We start from the raw sequence: 16,017 nt of genomic DNA, 5'->3' as shown, positions 1-16,017 counted from the left end.
GATTGGTCTGCTATTTTTGATTTTGGTCTATACGGTATTTTACACTACAATCATATTGCAATCGTAAATCATTTGCAGACAAAATGATTCATTATTGAATGACAGAAAAGGATAAAAACGTTTCAAAGAAAAAATAGCGGAATGCCACATACGCTTCAATCGTAATTGAGTCGGGATTGGATCTCAGACGAACGTGAATCGTATGTGGCTTAAGTAAAATTAGGAGAATCGGGCCCCTGATCTTATTTTGGCCTTATTTCAGAGGCCAATGTTAAACGTCAGTTGAACAAGAAAATGAACGCGAGATGAATCATCGAGCTTAGAATTATAAGATGAATTCGTCGTGTCCTGTCAAGGTCTCCTGTACCTAGGGCTGCCATCCGTCCGGGTTTCCCCGGATTTGTCCTCGTTTGGAGGCCGTCCGGGGGCTGTCCGGGCGGGGTTTCAAGAAGTGTCCGGGGAAAACCCGGACACTTTTCATGTAAGGAAGCACCTCATTGAATTTAAGTATATGTTAATAGTAAATGGATTACAAATTAGGTATTATTTTGTTTAAAAAAAATCGTACTCGTTCGGGGAAAAAATGCGATTTACGCCAAATGTCCGGGTTTTTTTAATGTTTATCCGGGTTTGGCGAAATTCGAGACGGCAGCCCTACCTGTGCCTTTACACCGCAGCCTGGCAACTTACAGACAGCACTAGTTTTGGCAATGTGGGATCTTAAATGTATGGATTTAGCGAAAAAAATAAGTTTTTTCAGAAATTAGAGTGGTTTAACGTCCTGCAGTTTAACATAGCTTTCAAATTCTGCTGTCCACGAAACGTCCGAAACGTTGTTTGACGTTCGAAAAGTGCTGATTTATCAGCCTAATTTGAATAATCGATTTTGAGTTTGAGTTTGTCCATAAGTGGAAAGACGAGCGATAGGATGACCATATTTTAATAAAAAGAGCAAACTTAGTCTTAGACTGCTCAGTGAGCTGCAGAGTTCTATAGATGCACATACAAGAACCCCTCGAGCAGTTGCAACTGATTCGGGCGGTCGACATGAGACAGCTTGAAGCTGTTGCCCCGTTGCCCCTGACTGCTTCAAGCGGTCCGTGTATTGCCGGCCTTAGTCTTCCTCACCCCTAACTATCAGATTTATACTCACGTTCGACGGCTCGGCATGTACTTCGAAAGCAATAAGGTCTTATTTATAAAACGGTATTTATTTTATTCCGTTTTAAAATACTACTACCGTTTGAAAGCAGGAAGAAGGACAGAAATTATATTGTATCAATGTGAATATTTGCATCTGGTTTCGCATATTTTAGCAAAATATCCGAACTGCCAAGCTGATTTTGACAGATATTGCCATGAATTGACAGGCAAACAACGAAATTGCCAGTAGTTATTTTGCTAAAGAGCGTGGTAAAAGCTTTTTAATTTGGCTATGTATAAAATTATGAATTTCCTTTCATTTGCTTATGGATTTGATTATTTGCTGAAATAAATAAAAGGATAATTTTAAGGCATAACTTTAATATTAATCACAATAGTAAATCACTTAAATCGATACCATTTACAGACTATGATCTGTTGTAAAACATCCATACAAACTTAAATGTGGAAGTGGGTGGGGTGATCTGTGAGTCTATACTTGTAACACTGATTTATTGCGCTGCGGTCTGAATTGAACTCGGGAAATCTTTTTAATTTTTCAAATCAGTCTATCGCGCGTAATGGTGTAATTCATTTTTATTTAAACATCTTGGTAAATTAATATCAACTGAAGTGCATTGGTTAAAATTGTAGAAATAATGTGTTATACCGGACCATGACATGAATGACGAAAATTTCAATTTTCTGTAGTAAATAAGAAATTTATAGCTCACGATGGTGTTCGAATCGATTGTGGTGGACGTGCTGAACAGATTCCTAGGCAATTATGTGGAGAATCTGAACAGGTCCCAACTAAAGCTAGGAATATGGGGCGGTAAGTTTTTGCACCAGAATGATGTCATAGTTGCCGCACTTCTTTGATTGCGGTTATTTATGTCTTGGGTATATGTTTTGCAGGCGATGTCGTGCTGGAAAATCTCATACTCAAGCAGAATGCTTTGGAGGAACTCAATATACCCGTTCAGACAGTTTATGGACACTTAGGTGAGGCATGTTTATAGTATTTTTATTGATCATAAACATCAAAAATAAACACTTGGTTAAACTGATTTAGATCACATTTTAAAAGAGGTATAATTAAAAATCGAAGCTTTTCAATCAACAGCTTGAAGTTTGTTAGGGAGGTAGTAGTTGACCATTACTTTGTATCAGTTAACCTTGTGCAATATATTTTTATAGTTGTTAACTGATACTGAGCAGGTCAGGGACTTTCCATCTATTGTAGTTAATATGGGTCATGTGTGACACAAAACAAGGGTTCTCAATTAATAAATCATATTGCCGAGCTTCTAGATTAACTAGTATCCACTTTTCAAATTCCATAACAAATACTATATTAAATCATTTTAACTACTTTCTAGATAATTTTAATGGTGAGGCAAACAGTTATGGTTAAAGAGTAAACATTTCATGTTTACCTTCTATAACTATACAGGTTGTAGTGTTTGAGTGTTCACCTGAGTGGAGCATTAAAAACAATGCCATTTTTATCTAATCATAAACACTTCAATGCATTATAGATAGTACTTATTGGGCTTGGCACTTTACAAGTTGCATATTTTTAAAGTGAACTTTTTATTAAAGAAATATTTCAAATCATTCTTGAAGACTATATCAACTGAACCCTAGATAATTAATTTATTATTTTCTACAGTTTATGCTTTGAAAGTATAAACCAAACAAACAAAAAACTAATTCATACAATAAAAAACAGGCAACCAGCCAGCCTACCCAATTAGGCAAGGTTATCACTGGCTACCAATTAACATGCAACAAAGATACTAGAATCCCTGTTTGTAATTGTAATGCAGTCATATCTTATGCCCGGTGACATCATCCCATCAAATCAGTACTATTCTGTATTTGGAACACTCTGTCTGAAGGCCAATACTTTGACCTTCAAATGTATTTCTGTGCCGAATTTCCCTAACAGGAAAATTGTAGTATTATATTCAATTATTTTTACCATAACATTGTTGGCATTGAACATAGCTTATTAATATTTTTGTCAAGATAAAATGTGTTTGATATGTGTTATTTAATGTAAATAAATCAAATTTTGGTATTGATTAAATAATATAAATATTAAATTGTAAATTGTAGGACATCTTGATTCATGTTTTGAAGCTTACTGTTCAATATTGTTGCACCTCTACATAAAATGTTATCAGGGCACAATAAATAATAGGTTGGTTATCAGTCAATGATGTTTTTCTTTGTTTACTATCATGCAACTGAATTTTATTATGTGTTAGGAAATAAACTACACTGCATGAAGTTTCAAAGTAATCCATTTTTATACATTTACCTATTACACTATACAACAATATACAATAATGGATAATCTAATACACCTGAATGACTTTGTAATAGGATTTAATTTTTCTTATCTTAATTGCTTTTTTAAAAGCCTTTAAATGTAAACAATAGCTATGATGTTATCATTTATAGTTTATCACACTGCATGACATGTTGGTCCAGTTTATATAAAAATGTAATATAAGCTATAAATATCTAATCCACGTAACCAGAGTAAGAAATCGCTGGCCTCAAAAACTGTACAATTAGCACATTTGCTACCATAGGCGCTAATAAAGTACCTAGATGGATGCCTTACCTAACAGTAGGAACTCTTCGCAAAAGTTACTACTTTATAAACAAGACATGAAGACACTTTAATTAAAATAAATAAACCATAAAAATTTTGTTGCTGCAGTTTGGAAAAGTACACCAAAGAATGCATACTAATCTAGCACAAAAGAAATAATGGTTTTCCTCCTTATTTACTAACCAATACTAAAGTATTTTTAGATATTTGATGTAATCAGAATTGCCACACGCAACTATCCAATAGGAAAAAATATCTCCCAATTCAGAACTAAAAATAAAAATAATTTTAAATACTTCTTTATATAACATTTTGGCCTTTTACATTTTTATTTTTACCTAGTACTTGTTCAACATTTATCGATTTAATTGATGAAATTAATAATAGTCTAGTCTAATAGTTCTTTAGATAAGAATAAAATGATTTCAATTCAGACATTTAAAAAATTACATACAGGTATTTAATTCAAGATTAGTTTTTATTTTTATTTTATTTTTTATACAGGAAAACTAGTACTGAAAATACCCTGGAAGAATCTCTATGGCGCCTCAGTAGAAGCTACAGTTGACCGATTGTTTCTGATTGTCAACCCTAGCGCTGAGGTTAAATATGACCCTGAGAAGGAAGAGAAGATCGCCCTTGCTGCCAAACAGGCTGAACTGGCGAGGGTTGAAGAAGCCAAGAAGAGAGAGGCCTTAAAAGGTATTGTTACCTGTTCTAATAAGAAAAGTTTTGTTTGTTTATTTGAATTGAATAGGCTCCGGAACTACTGAACCAATTTGTATAATTCTTTCATTGTTTGGAAGATACATTATCTGCGCTGAACTTGGGCTCTGTTTTATCCAGGTACAAGAAGTTTCCACAGGATGCGGGTGAAACCGCGTTTAATAGTATTTTTTTATATATTGCTAAGATGACTGTTTAAAAATCAAAAACTAATTTGCAATCTATTAATATGCCTAATGAAGCAGGTTTATGTTTTGAGTCATTATTGAAATTCATTTAGGATGATATTTTGTTGTGAATGGAATGGACTTAATTTTAAATTAATTAATAACAGTATCTGAATATTTATACAGTATAAATAGATGTTTTATTTTGCAATCTCTAATTTATTGTGTCAATGTTTACCAGTCTGCGAAAATGCATTCTGTTATCGAATGGTGCATAAATTACTGCTCGATAAAAATTTCGTTGTAGTTGTAAGTACTAAGTAAAAAACTACTGATAAGTACGTACAAAATTTTAACAATTAATTAAGAACACACATACAAAACAAACATGCTACACACATTAATAACCAGTCTGGTTCACCAACCTTGTAGAAATGGCATCATTTTGTTTCTCATATATTTTATAATATGTATTAGTAAAAAGGTGAAGGTTATCTGGTTGTAAATGCCCGAACGGTGACGTCATATAAAGATACGTTACCTATGAGGTTTTTTATTTGTTCAATTTACTGAAACACTAGATTACGGTGGAAAACCATTTGTTTTAAATGCCGCTTTGACAATTGCTCTTCACGCAAACATTATACTTAAAAGGATATATGTAATGCCTTCTTTTAAGACCAGCCATGATTTTGATACTTGAGCGATAATATTATGGCCCAAGAGCCAGCGACTACGTCAACCAAACTTCGTAGTAGTCTATTTATTAGAGGTATACCTTCTGTAAGGTAGATGCGTGCACAAAGTTTCAACCTTTATAAAGTAACGAAGGTCTTGCATTTACTGGCTCTTGATCTATTATATCAATACATATATTTTCTTTTTAGATCAGACCAAGCTCGACGAGACGTTCGTCGAAAAATTGGTAACTCAGATCATCAAGAATGTTCAGCTAAAGATCACAGATATACACATACGTTATGAAGACAGTATCACGAATCCTAAAGCGCCCTTCTCTTTCGGTATCACCTTGCATAACCTATCCGTCCAGACTACTGACGAAAACTGGCAGAAAGCGGTTATAACTGACGCTGTGACCAAGATTTTCAAGGTAATATATTGAGTCTAAGGGGATGTTCAATAATCATGTCTAAAAGAGAACAATCCAGTAATAAAAATGTGTTTCCTCTTCAGATTTTAGATTTGGAAGGTTTAGCAATGTACTGGAATCCTGTAACTGAATTATATTCGAAGTCAGGGCCTATGGAGATAAAGGATAGATTGCAAAAAGAAATTGCCACAAAATCTTCTAAACCTTCATTTTACAACTACGGTAAGTGGATTATACGGTAATAAGACTATAGTGATCTGTATTTATCCAATTAAACGTCGATGAATCAGATCAATCAAGAAGTGAAACGAGGTCAAAGTAAATCATTTTTCAATTTACTTTTAGCTCTCGGTCCTATAAATGCAACTGCAAAATTAAAACTAAATCCGAAACCTGAGGGCGACACACCAAAGTTCAGTATACCAAAAGTGATACTTAGTCTACATATGGAGCAGCTTTCAGTCAGTCTTACGAAAGCACAATACCAAGATATGATGTTGTTAGCGGATTCAATGGATCGAATGAACAAGCAAGCGCCTTACAGGTACCTTGATTGGTGTTAATTGTATTATTGACCCATGTTATTGCTTTATACAAGCTCCTGAGTCATATTGGAAGCCAGATTTTAAGGTATATTTTTCTTCTTTTAGAAAGTACCGTCCAGACTTCAATACTTACAAACGCCATTACAAAGAATGGTGGCAGTTTGCATACCGTTGCATATTAGAGGAGGAAGTTCTAAGGCGACGTAGAAACTGGGACTGGAATCATATGTTGGAGCACAGACAGCTTTGCAAAGACTATGCGACTGTTTATCAATGCAAACTTAGTAATAAAGGCAAAGTGACCACTGATCAAGCGTGTGTGTTGGAAAAGGCTGAGAAGACACTCGATTTATTCAATCTGGTCGTTATTAGGCAAAAGATTGAAATGGAGGTATGATTACTGTAAATGATGACATCTTTTCGGTTCTCACTCAAATCTCTTAGCCATAGTGTATCTCATATAACCGAAAATATAAAATTTTAGGTGGAAAGACTGGGTAAAATCGAAGAGGAAGCTAAAAAGACTCGAAGTTGGATTAGCAGCTGGTGGTATGGTGGGGGCTCAAAAGAAGACGATTTGGCTGAAGGCACAGCTATCAGTAAGTAATTACTAAAATCATAATTTCTCTAGCCTTGTCACACTTTTCAAAATGTATCTTTAGAAAAGTAGCAACCCCTTATAGTTTCTAAAAAACTTCGCAAACTCTTTTCCAGTGAAACAATTCGAAAAAGCAATGACGCCTGAAGAAAAGGAGAAGTTATTCCGAGCCATAGACTACCAAGAGAACTCGGCGCCTCTACACTTGCCCATAGAGTATGTGGCCATAGAGAGCTACTTCCAATTAGACCGACTTCAACTGAATGTGACTGATGAAGTGGAAGTTTTGAAAGCCTGTGTCGATCACGTTGAAGTCGATATGAAGCAGAGGCCTAGTGCTAATGCTTTACGGTACGTAGTAGTGTAAATGTGTGTAACAATTTGTGATTATCAAGATATGCTTATAATTGTAAGCACGGTTTCGTGAACTAACTGTGGGAATTCTTTTGTTTGATCATGTTTTGTAAGGTAGGTACAACAAAAAATTACGTAAATTAGTTACTTGTGATAGGTAGATTTATAGTCAGCATCTCAGAAACAAAAACAAAAGCAATTATTTATTTATTTATACTTTATGTACAATGTACAACTGCGGTATAACGCCCAAGGCGTTCTCTGCCTGTCTACCTTAAGGTGATGGTTAATGGTCAAGATTTGGTACAAACCATTTGATGATGAGATGATTTGTATGAAATTATATCGTAGTCAAAAATATGTTACTCTCTTTCCTCCAAAGTTTACTTCAAGTAAAATATATTTAGTTCAAGTAAAATATGGATTTCGTACTTTATTGTATTTACAATAATATTTTTTTCGTTCCAGAGTGGACGTCCAGATGAAGGCTTTCAGTGTCACTGGCGTACAACAAGGCACGTTTGAGCCTCAACTGGTCATCTCAAAAGAGGTCACACAAGATGTCAATCTATTGAACGTTGTATTCGAAACTAATCCTCTAGGTAAGGCACATTAATTAATCCTTACTAATAATAATATAAATGCGAAAGTAACTTTGTCGGGCTTTCACGCCAAAAATACTCAACCAATTTGAAAGAAATTTGGAACACAGATTTTCTAGCTAGAGCCGGAGAAAGGACACAGAAACTACTTTATTCCCGGTTGCAGGAAGTTGCCTCGGTTCTCCCGTCACGTGAATGAAACCTCAGGATATAATTAATATTAGATTTTACAATCTTCATGTTTTTTTTTCAGATGGCTTGTGTAACCAAAGAGTGAAGGTGTCAGCTCGGCCGCTACAAATTATATACGACGCACAAACTGTCATCGAAATAGTAAACGTATTCAAACCAGCCTCCGATTCTACTGCCTTATCTACGTAAGTAAAATTCCGTCATTCTTTTTAAAACTAAATAGCTACGATAGGTGTTTCAAGGAACCCGAAAGCCTCGTTAGTTCTCCCGTAACTAATCGTTTTGATCACGCCCATCTTACGTATTTGACATACAAGAAGGCGCCTGACCCACCTAACTTGGCATCACCGCTAATCTTTCTTTCTTCCGTGATATTGATAAACCTATATACAACATATTTCCTACATTAATAAATAACATATCCTTTTATAGTTTACAAGCAGTAGCAGAGAACAAACTATCGGATCTCAAAGAGAAATCGGCATTAGGCATGCAGTATGCCGTACATCATCACACGTTTATAGACGTCGATATAGATATTGCTGCTTCGTATATTATCGTGCCGAAGACTGGCGTTTATTCTGAGTGAGTGTTTCTTCGTCAAATATTTAGTGATACTAGTGATTTGTAGTTGCGAATTCGTCGGTGTTTGTCATATCAAAATTATTACTCTTTTACTGCCTTAAGGGGTTTTAGGCAGTAAGAGTGAAACTACCTCGCCTTGCACCCATAATGTGAGAATTGAACCCACCTTCCCATAAAGGTATTGAATTTTGCAAAGTCCCATCTTGATCGCCTAAAAGAAACCCTCATAATTTAGGCTCCAAGCACGTGTAGTTTTTGGGCAAGGCTGGTTTTCAGACTGACTGGTTTCTGACTACCTCTTAAAAGTACAACATTCCTAAAGAATGCTTTTTTCAGCGGCCAAGCATGCGTGGTAGTAAAACTCGGTGCCATAAGAGTGAAGTCGGAGCCTCGTTCACACGCACTCGACGTACACAAGTTGTATAAAGAAGGGCTCGCCGATGAAGACATACTGATGGAAATTACCAAACACAGCTACGATAAGATGGCTCTCGAACTTACTGAGATGCAGGTATGTGTTTCATGAAAGTAGTACAGACAAGGTAGATACATTCAGTTACATAAATTACTGTTCAATATACTAATGTCCAAAATGCATATCTAATTGAGAGTGCTAAAATTTAAGTAACGTTCAAAGTGCTTCCACTCTAGCGGATTATCTGCCAGGTTTAGTCAGCGCGTGAAGGTGCGTATACCTACAGGCGACAACCGCGAGTCTTAAAGACTGACCGTGTCGATGACACCTGATACATATTTTTTTAAGCTTGTGTCCGTGTAACTGTTTACATTTAACCGGGAAGATGAATCCGAGCGGCAAATAATAATGTGTATTAGCTTTATATCTCTCTTTACAGATTGTGATAGCCCATGAGCGAGAAGATTGGGCGTCAGCAATAGCATCGACGGACGACGTAGGAACCCCACTGCATTTACTTCAACCCACCAATTTAGTTATACAGATACATAAGTGTTTGATTACCGACGACCCGCGCATGCCCAAGGTCAGGGTCAAGGGCGAGTTGCAAAAGATTGCCATCAGTGCTTCGGAAGATCGGTACGTTTTTTTTTAAATGTTTTTTTAGTACTTCTCACTAACGCCGTTGTATTGGTAAGAAGAAATATATTTCATTATTTTACTATTTAATGGTAACAAAACTGTGTTGCATGACCCATTTTATTTAATTCTATGATAAAATTGATTGTTTTTATTTATATCAGAATTATGTCCGGATAAAAGCGGTTTAGTTAAGTGGGGAGTTAATACACCTGGCGCTATTATTCTGGATCTACCCAATCGAGAAAGCGAGCTGTGCTGTGAATTGACTTTAAAATTATACGTATTTTCTTGCAGATTATTAGCATTATGTGAAATATTAGTAAGCATGCCTCTGCCGAAGTCTGATGAGATGACCCAACTTAAGGTTTGTACATAACAATAAAATGAGTTCTTGAATGACGTATATTTCCTTTTTATTATTTCACAAAGATTAATTATATTCTTTTATTTTCAACTTTAAAGATATTTTGCTACAAATTTGCGTACACTATAACTGGTTCTGTGATAGAGACAACTTGTACTGTTAAGAACTCACAGCAATTTCAAGCACAGGGGGTAACTCTTTTTGCCAACAGACTGTAGATGTGATTAATGTCACTTCTTCACTACGTTTACTTTAGACATCACTATATTATCGATACGCATTAAATATAGATTAAGCAGTATACAAAGTAGCTTAGAATAAAATAGCAACTGTTACTTCACAATATCTTTAGCACTTTGTTTATTTTAGTTGTCATTTTAATTTAAATGAGTGTAATTTAGTCGCAGTGTATAAAAAATAAATCACTTATGATGGACTGTATTAATTTTGGTAATTATTTTAGCCTAGTGAATCAAAAGGATCGAGTCTTTCGTTACTGAAATATTTGGATCCAATGGAGAAGCAAAGGCGAGAGAACGCCCGAGTTAAAGAAAAGGCCAAAGATGAGCACACAGTACAAATGACTGAGCTTGAAGCTTTCTTTATTATGAAAGGTAAGAAAAATATACCAATAGTAATAATAAAAAATATAGTTTTTGAGATGAATATTTCATCAAGAATTTCTCATGTCAGATTTCACGTAGATAGAAGAAATAAAACTACCAATTACAAAACCCGCTAACCAACTACTTTCGTTACAGAACTCGTCCTCAGTATCAACCGAAAAACAATAGACACGTCAAAAGGCTACGACAGATTCCTAGTGTTCTCTCTATCACTATTAGAAGTCACTGCCATACAGAAGACTTTCACATTAGACGCCGCTGTCCGCTTAGGAGCGGTGAAACTAGAACATCATAGAGTGGGCCGAGGCCTTAAAGTACTGAATATGATCGAAACACCAGATGTTCTACCTTATGATGAGATTACTATTACTGAAGATAGCACTTCAAATATGCTTCATTGTCAGCAGTATTTGTTTGCTGTTACGTATAGGAATGTAAGTATAATTTAAGTTGTACATAATCCTAATTATATAAAAGTGGTTCCAACACCTTGACATTGCTTCTAATCAAATTGATCTTTACTTTCAAGGGTATTTTGCAATTAGCGTTCTGCGACGAAAGAAAAATACAGTGGATATTTTGTATCATTGTTCCGTTTATTTTAATTTTTTTTTTGTATTATTTCTAGGTGGATAAAAAATGTCCGGATTTCAGAGGTTTGTTTGGATCAGTAGAACAGTTGATCGAGTTAAATTTCACTGACTTAAGGGTATTACTGCATCTGGAGGGATTAAGAGAAATTCTTGTCATTGTTAATGAGTATCAGGTATGTTTTTAAAAATCGTGTTAAAGTGTGAAATAGTTATTTAATGTATTTATTAAATCAATTATGTATGTTCATGCAAAAATAACATATTGATAGAATTTTCTAAACTTTCACAGACAAGACTGCAAGCTATTCAGAGTACAGTGGATAGAACAGCGAACGCAGGCCCATTAGAAACTATTGTGGAAGACGAGGAGTTCACTACGGCCAAATCTAAAGGTATGTTACATCTCATCAGAAATCGCCATATTACAGGATATCTCATAGGAAATTAACATGAATTCGACGACCCCATTGACGCTAAGGTCACCATCCCGCGCTACCGAACTGATGGTCCCGGGTTCGATTCCCGGTACGGTCAACATTTGTGTGAAGTGCATAGCTGTCTCTAGTCTGGGTGATAAAATGTCATCATCCTCCGAGCCTTTTTCCCAAACTATGTTGGGGTCGGCTTCCAGTCTAACCGGATGTAGCTGAGTACCAGTGCTTTACAAGGAGCGACTGCCCTGCCTGACCTCCTCAACCCAGTTTCCTGGGCAACCCAATACCCCTTGGTTAGACTGGTGTCAGATTTACTGGCTTTTGACTACCCGTAACGACTGCCAAGGATGTTCAATGACAGCCGGGACCTACAGTTTAACGTGCCATCCGAAACACAGTCATTGGTGTCTAAGATATACTTAGAGAGTACATACAAACTTAGAAAAGATGCATTGGTACTTGCCTGACCTGGAATCGAACCCGCGCCCTCATACTCGAGAGGTTGGTCCTTTGCCCACTAGGCCACCACGACTACTCTGGGTGATAAAATGTATCTACAAATATTTATATGTAGTTTATGAGTTGTGTTAGCACCCCTAGCACTATGGGTCTAACCAACCGGGTGTGAAGTGTCTCGATATTTCATCATCATCATCCTGCCCTTATCCCAATTTTATTTGGGGTCGGCGCAGCATGTTTTCTCGATATTTATGATTATAAGATATAATTCTCAAATTCACAGCGAGTGTATCAAAGCCATCTCGTAAGAAGCAAGTGGAAAGCATTCAGATGAAAGTGAACTGTAAGATCGGGGCAATAGAGATAGTTTTCGCGACGGAGTCCCGTCCCCTGTCTATGGTGCAACTGAAAGGTGCTACTGCCGGATTGGTGCTTAAAGCTTCGTACACACAAGTAGACTGTGCTATTGCGTCCATTAAGGTTGAAGATTTGAATCCTGCATCAATACACAAAGAGGTTGGATAAATATATATTTTTTAATTTAGGACTAAAATTATACCGGACTTATTTTTTGTGTGTTTTTTAAACATTCAATTATTTTAAAAAAATTACATTATTTTAAATTAAATTGAATCTATATTTTTTACATAAAAAAGGACTTAAAATTAATATAAAAATGAAAAATTATTTTTACTAACTGATGAATAATACTTTCCCAGATTCTCAAAGTACTCGGCGGTGATGTGATGAATGTACAAATAGTAATGTACAACTTAGACCAATACCCGGCTGTCAGTGACATTAATATGTCGATTGATTGCCAAATCAACTGTTTGCGTATTATATTCTTGAATTGGTTCGTCACTTCTATGTTGGTAAGTACCACGACTATACGAAAAAAATATATAATTATGATAAGGACTTATATAGGGATATGGGAGTAATATTTTTTTTATTTGTACAGGAATTTTTGAATAACTTCCAAACAGCTCAACAAGCTATTATAGACGCATCTTCGCAAGCGGCTGATGCAGCCAGGGCTAATGTACAAAATGCTTACACGAATTCTACTAAGCTATCACTTAAAGTACGTTTGGCGGCGCCTATCATCATAATACCAGAAAACTCGAAGAGTTTGAACGCGATGCTCGTCGATTTGGGTCGCATGACTTTGAACAATAACTTTGTGGACATGAATGTTCATGTAAGTATGCAGTAGACAATCTTAATATAGATTAGACTGTTGCTTTTGAAATTGTCGTGATGATTTGCAATTCCATATTATGTTGTGGTAATAGTAATGTCTACATCGCTTCAAAACAAGTCAACTATTGAGTATAGATTTACTTTTACTTTTTTTTTTCTTTAGGATGTAAGCACAACTGTGACAGTCGAAGAGTTAACCCTTGATTTGGAAAACATGAAGGTTTCCTGTGTGAAGCTTGATAACGATTACAAGGAAGCGATTCATGAGAGGAAGTTATTGCGTCCGACTAGTTTCAAACTGCTCGTTAAACGTAGTCTGTCGGCTTGGTATGATACCCTGCCCGACTTGGATATATCTGGACGAATGAAGACTATTGCTGTAAGTATTTTTAAGACTAGATTGAGGATGCAATACAGTGGTGCAGAAGTGTCACACGCTTTATTGTGTCAACAATGTAAGGTGTCCTGTCTACCAGACCACTAATAAAATTTGCAGGACAAAAGTATTCTGAGTGATTCACTCAGCAGTTAATTTTGTATTTTAACAATGATGGTAACATTGTTGAATTTCAGATCACAGTAGGCCACTGCGACTACAAGAGTATAATGAGAATCCTGAATCAGAACTTACAAGAAGGCCAAGCGAAGGTTGACGATAAATCCGCTACGGCCATGCTGAAAACTAGTTCCAAAGTAAAGGGACAGACTATTAGGAGTCAGAACAAGTCCGTGGCAGCCATAATATCTTCTAAAGAGATACAGAAACCTAGGACGTCGATAAAGTTCTCTTTCACGATGGAAAGCCTGGTCATTGACCTTCTGAATACGGCAACGGCTGTAAGTAATATTTTGCCTGTTGCGCTCTTTTGTGTTGTTTTTTTTTTATACTACATTTCAAACTTGACCATATACATGATCTTTCTATAGCTAAAATTATCATACGTCAACTGAAAACACATGGCATATTATATATAACAGTCAAAATCTTGCTTGTTTTCCAAAGTTCACTGATACTTTCTGGCTTATGTTAACAATGATACAAGGGTAAAATACATTATTTATTTACTTTATATAATTAAACATTTACAGACTACTGAATACTCCATGTTCTCTCAAGACGTGGACTTGGCGCGGTTTTGTATGACATTACTCTCTGTCAAGGGGAGGATGCTATCAGATCACTCGATGCAAACCTCCTTGCTCTTAGTAGACTGCACACTTGATGACACAAGGCCTGGTAGAGGCACTAAGGTCACCAGGTTAGTTGGTATTACTGTATAATAATATTTTTGTACGTTTGGAGTAAGGCACAGGATGGCAAGTCTTTTTTACGACCGTATTTTGCCACAATAGAGTTCAGATTTCGTAACAAATTAACCCTGGACAGTAACAGCCTCTTTTTGCTCCTCATAAAGCATTTGTTAATTCATTTTTTATCTGTAAATAATCAATTTGTCAGGTACTTAGAGAGGCGTCGTATTACAAAATCCGAGCGTCAAGAAGCCGAGGCAGCTTCGGATCTGCACGATAAGATACGAAGCATGATTGACGTCACGTACACCATGAAGAATTCAGACACATTCAGTAAGTTATATCGCGCATCTTTTTTTTGGAAGGAAATATTATTGTGATAGGGCATAGTTGAAAAAGTAAATTATTAAAAACGCGGGATTAGAGTTACAACTGACAGTTGTCACAAGGCCAGTCGACAATAGAGAAACATAAACTGTAGATAACCGAGAAGGATGACGTTGTTCAATCTACAACAGAAATCATCAGATGACAGTTCCCGCTGTGGGTGTAGCATGGTCCACCTTGAGCCCTTTGGTGTACCAGGGCCAATTTTTGTTTTGGTGTAACAGGGTAACTTTTTCGAACAATCTTTAGATGTAAATTACTATATGACTGTTTTAGTAGCCGTTTAAGTAAATGAGAACTAATTATATAAATAAAAATGAATTCTTTCATTCTACAGTTGACATGAGGATCTTCAGTTTCGATCTGATCTTAGCAATGGATTTCCTTAACAAGATCGCAGAGTTCATGACAACGGGCTTGGTAGACGATGCAAAGACAACCAAAGATGAACAACCGGGCCCAAGGACAACTGTGCCAGAGAAATCTGTTGAGACCCTAGCGGTAGGTTTAGTATATTTTTATTAGGGTCCTTTATGATATGACTCCGAACATGCTCTTTTACGTATATTTTTTTGTAAAAAAAATTGTACCTCTATAAATTATGCGCATTCATAAATGCAGTTTTCTTTTTCACAAATAATAATTTATTTACAAATTATTGTTATGCGCGTTCATACAGTTTAACACATTGAACCTTTTATTTTGAAGTTTTTATTGTAAAAAAAAATAATTACACATTTTGTGATTTACTTTATAGAAGAGGAGATCGACAGCTATATCGACAGCAGCTATAGAACCCCGTCAATTAGCCATGATGACGGTGAACATCAAGATTGAACAGCCCGATATTATCTTAGTGGAGTCCCTTGAACACAAGACCTGTGACGCTTTGGTGCTTAATGTACGTATTGTATATCATTTTGTAGTTATTACCCTGGTTATATAACTCAGGATCAACGATGGTAATAGGTGATATCAACGAGAAGAT

The 16,017-nt window shown here is 35.9% G+C and overlaps 1 protein-coding gene across 5 annotated transcripts in view; it reads left to right on the top strand.

Annotated features, from left to right (window-relative positions):
- Positions 1-1,627: 1,627 nt before the first annotated feature.
- The window catches only part of LOC110374247 (intermembrane lipid transfer protein Vps13), a 35,390-nt gene continuing 21,000 nt past the window's right edge, over positions 1,628-16,017 (top strand). For 4 of the 5 annotated variants that reach the window (XM_049838771.2, XM_049838773.2, XM_049838775.2 and 1 more), the window contains exons 1-28: positions 1,629-1,978; positions 2,062-2,148; positions 4,277-4,474; positions 5,553-5,776; positions 5,860-5,998; positions 6,122-6,320; positions 6,427-6,712; positions 6,806-6,920; positions 7,036-7,270; positions 7,742-7,875; positions 8,129-8,252; positions 8,500-8,652; positions 8,989-9,163; positions 9,507-9,706; positions 10,004-10,073; positions 10,537-10,687; positions 10,835-11,133; positions 11,328-11,465; positions 11,582-11,684; positions 12,469-12,701; positions 12,905-13,060; positions 13,150-13,389; positions 13,555-13,770; positions 13,965-14,228; positions 14,481-14,650; positions 14,851-14,975; positions 15,367-15,530; positions 15,787-15,930. In XM_049838771.2, the coding sequence (XP_049694728.2) occupies positions 1,879-1,978; positions 2,062-2,148; positions 4,277-4,474; positions 5,553-5,776; positions 5,860-5,998; positions 6,122-6,320; positions 6,427-6,712; positions 6,806-6,920; positions 7,036-7,270; positions 7,742-7,875; positions 8,129-8,252; positions 8,500-8,652; positions 8,989-9,163; positions 9,507-9,706; positions 10,004-10,073; positions 10,537-10,687; positions 10,835-11,133; positions 11,328-11,465; positions 11,582-11,684; positions 12,469-12,701; positions 12,905-13,060; positions 13,150-13,389; positions 13,555-13,770; positions 13,965-14,228; positions 14,481-14,650; positions 14,851-14,975; positions 15,367-15,530; positions 15,787-15,930 (4,842 nt within the window). In that variant the 5' untranslated portion in view covers positions 1,629-1,878. Of the gene's footprint in view, positions 1,979-2,061; positions 2,149-4,276; positions 4,475-5,552; positions 5,777-5,859; positions 5,999-6,121; positions 6,321-6,426; positions 6,713-6,805; positions 6,921-7,035; positions 7,271-7,741; positions 7,876-8,128; positions 8,253-8,499; positions 8,653-8,988; positions 9,164-9,506; positions 9,707-10,003; positions 10,074-10,536; positions 10,688-10,834; positions 11,134-11,327; positions 11,466-11,581; positions 11,685-12,468; positions 12,702-12,904; positions 13,061-13,149; positions 13,390-13,554; positions 13,771-13,964; positions 14,229-14,480; positions 14,651-14,850; positions 14,976-15,366; positions 15,531-15,786; positions 15,931-16,017 lie in introns of all 5 variants that reach the window. The other variant, XM_049838770.2, reaches the window with a different exon arrangement.

Source organism: Helicoverpa armigera, chromosome 12, assembly GCF_030705265.1.
Source record: "Helicoverpa armigera isolate CAAS_96S chromosome 12, ASM3070526v1, whole genome shotgun sequence".
Classification (NCBI taxonomy): Eukaryota; Metazoa; Arthropoda; class Insecta; order Lepidoptera; family Noctuidae; genus Helicoverpa; species Helicoverpa armigera.
Note: the sequence above shows the minus strand (reverse complement) of the source record. Positions and strands in the feature narration are given on the sequence as shown.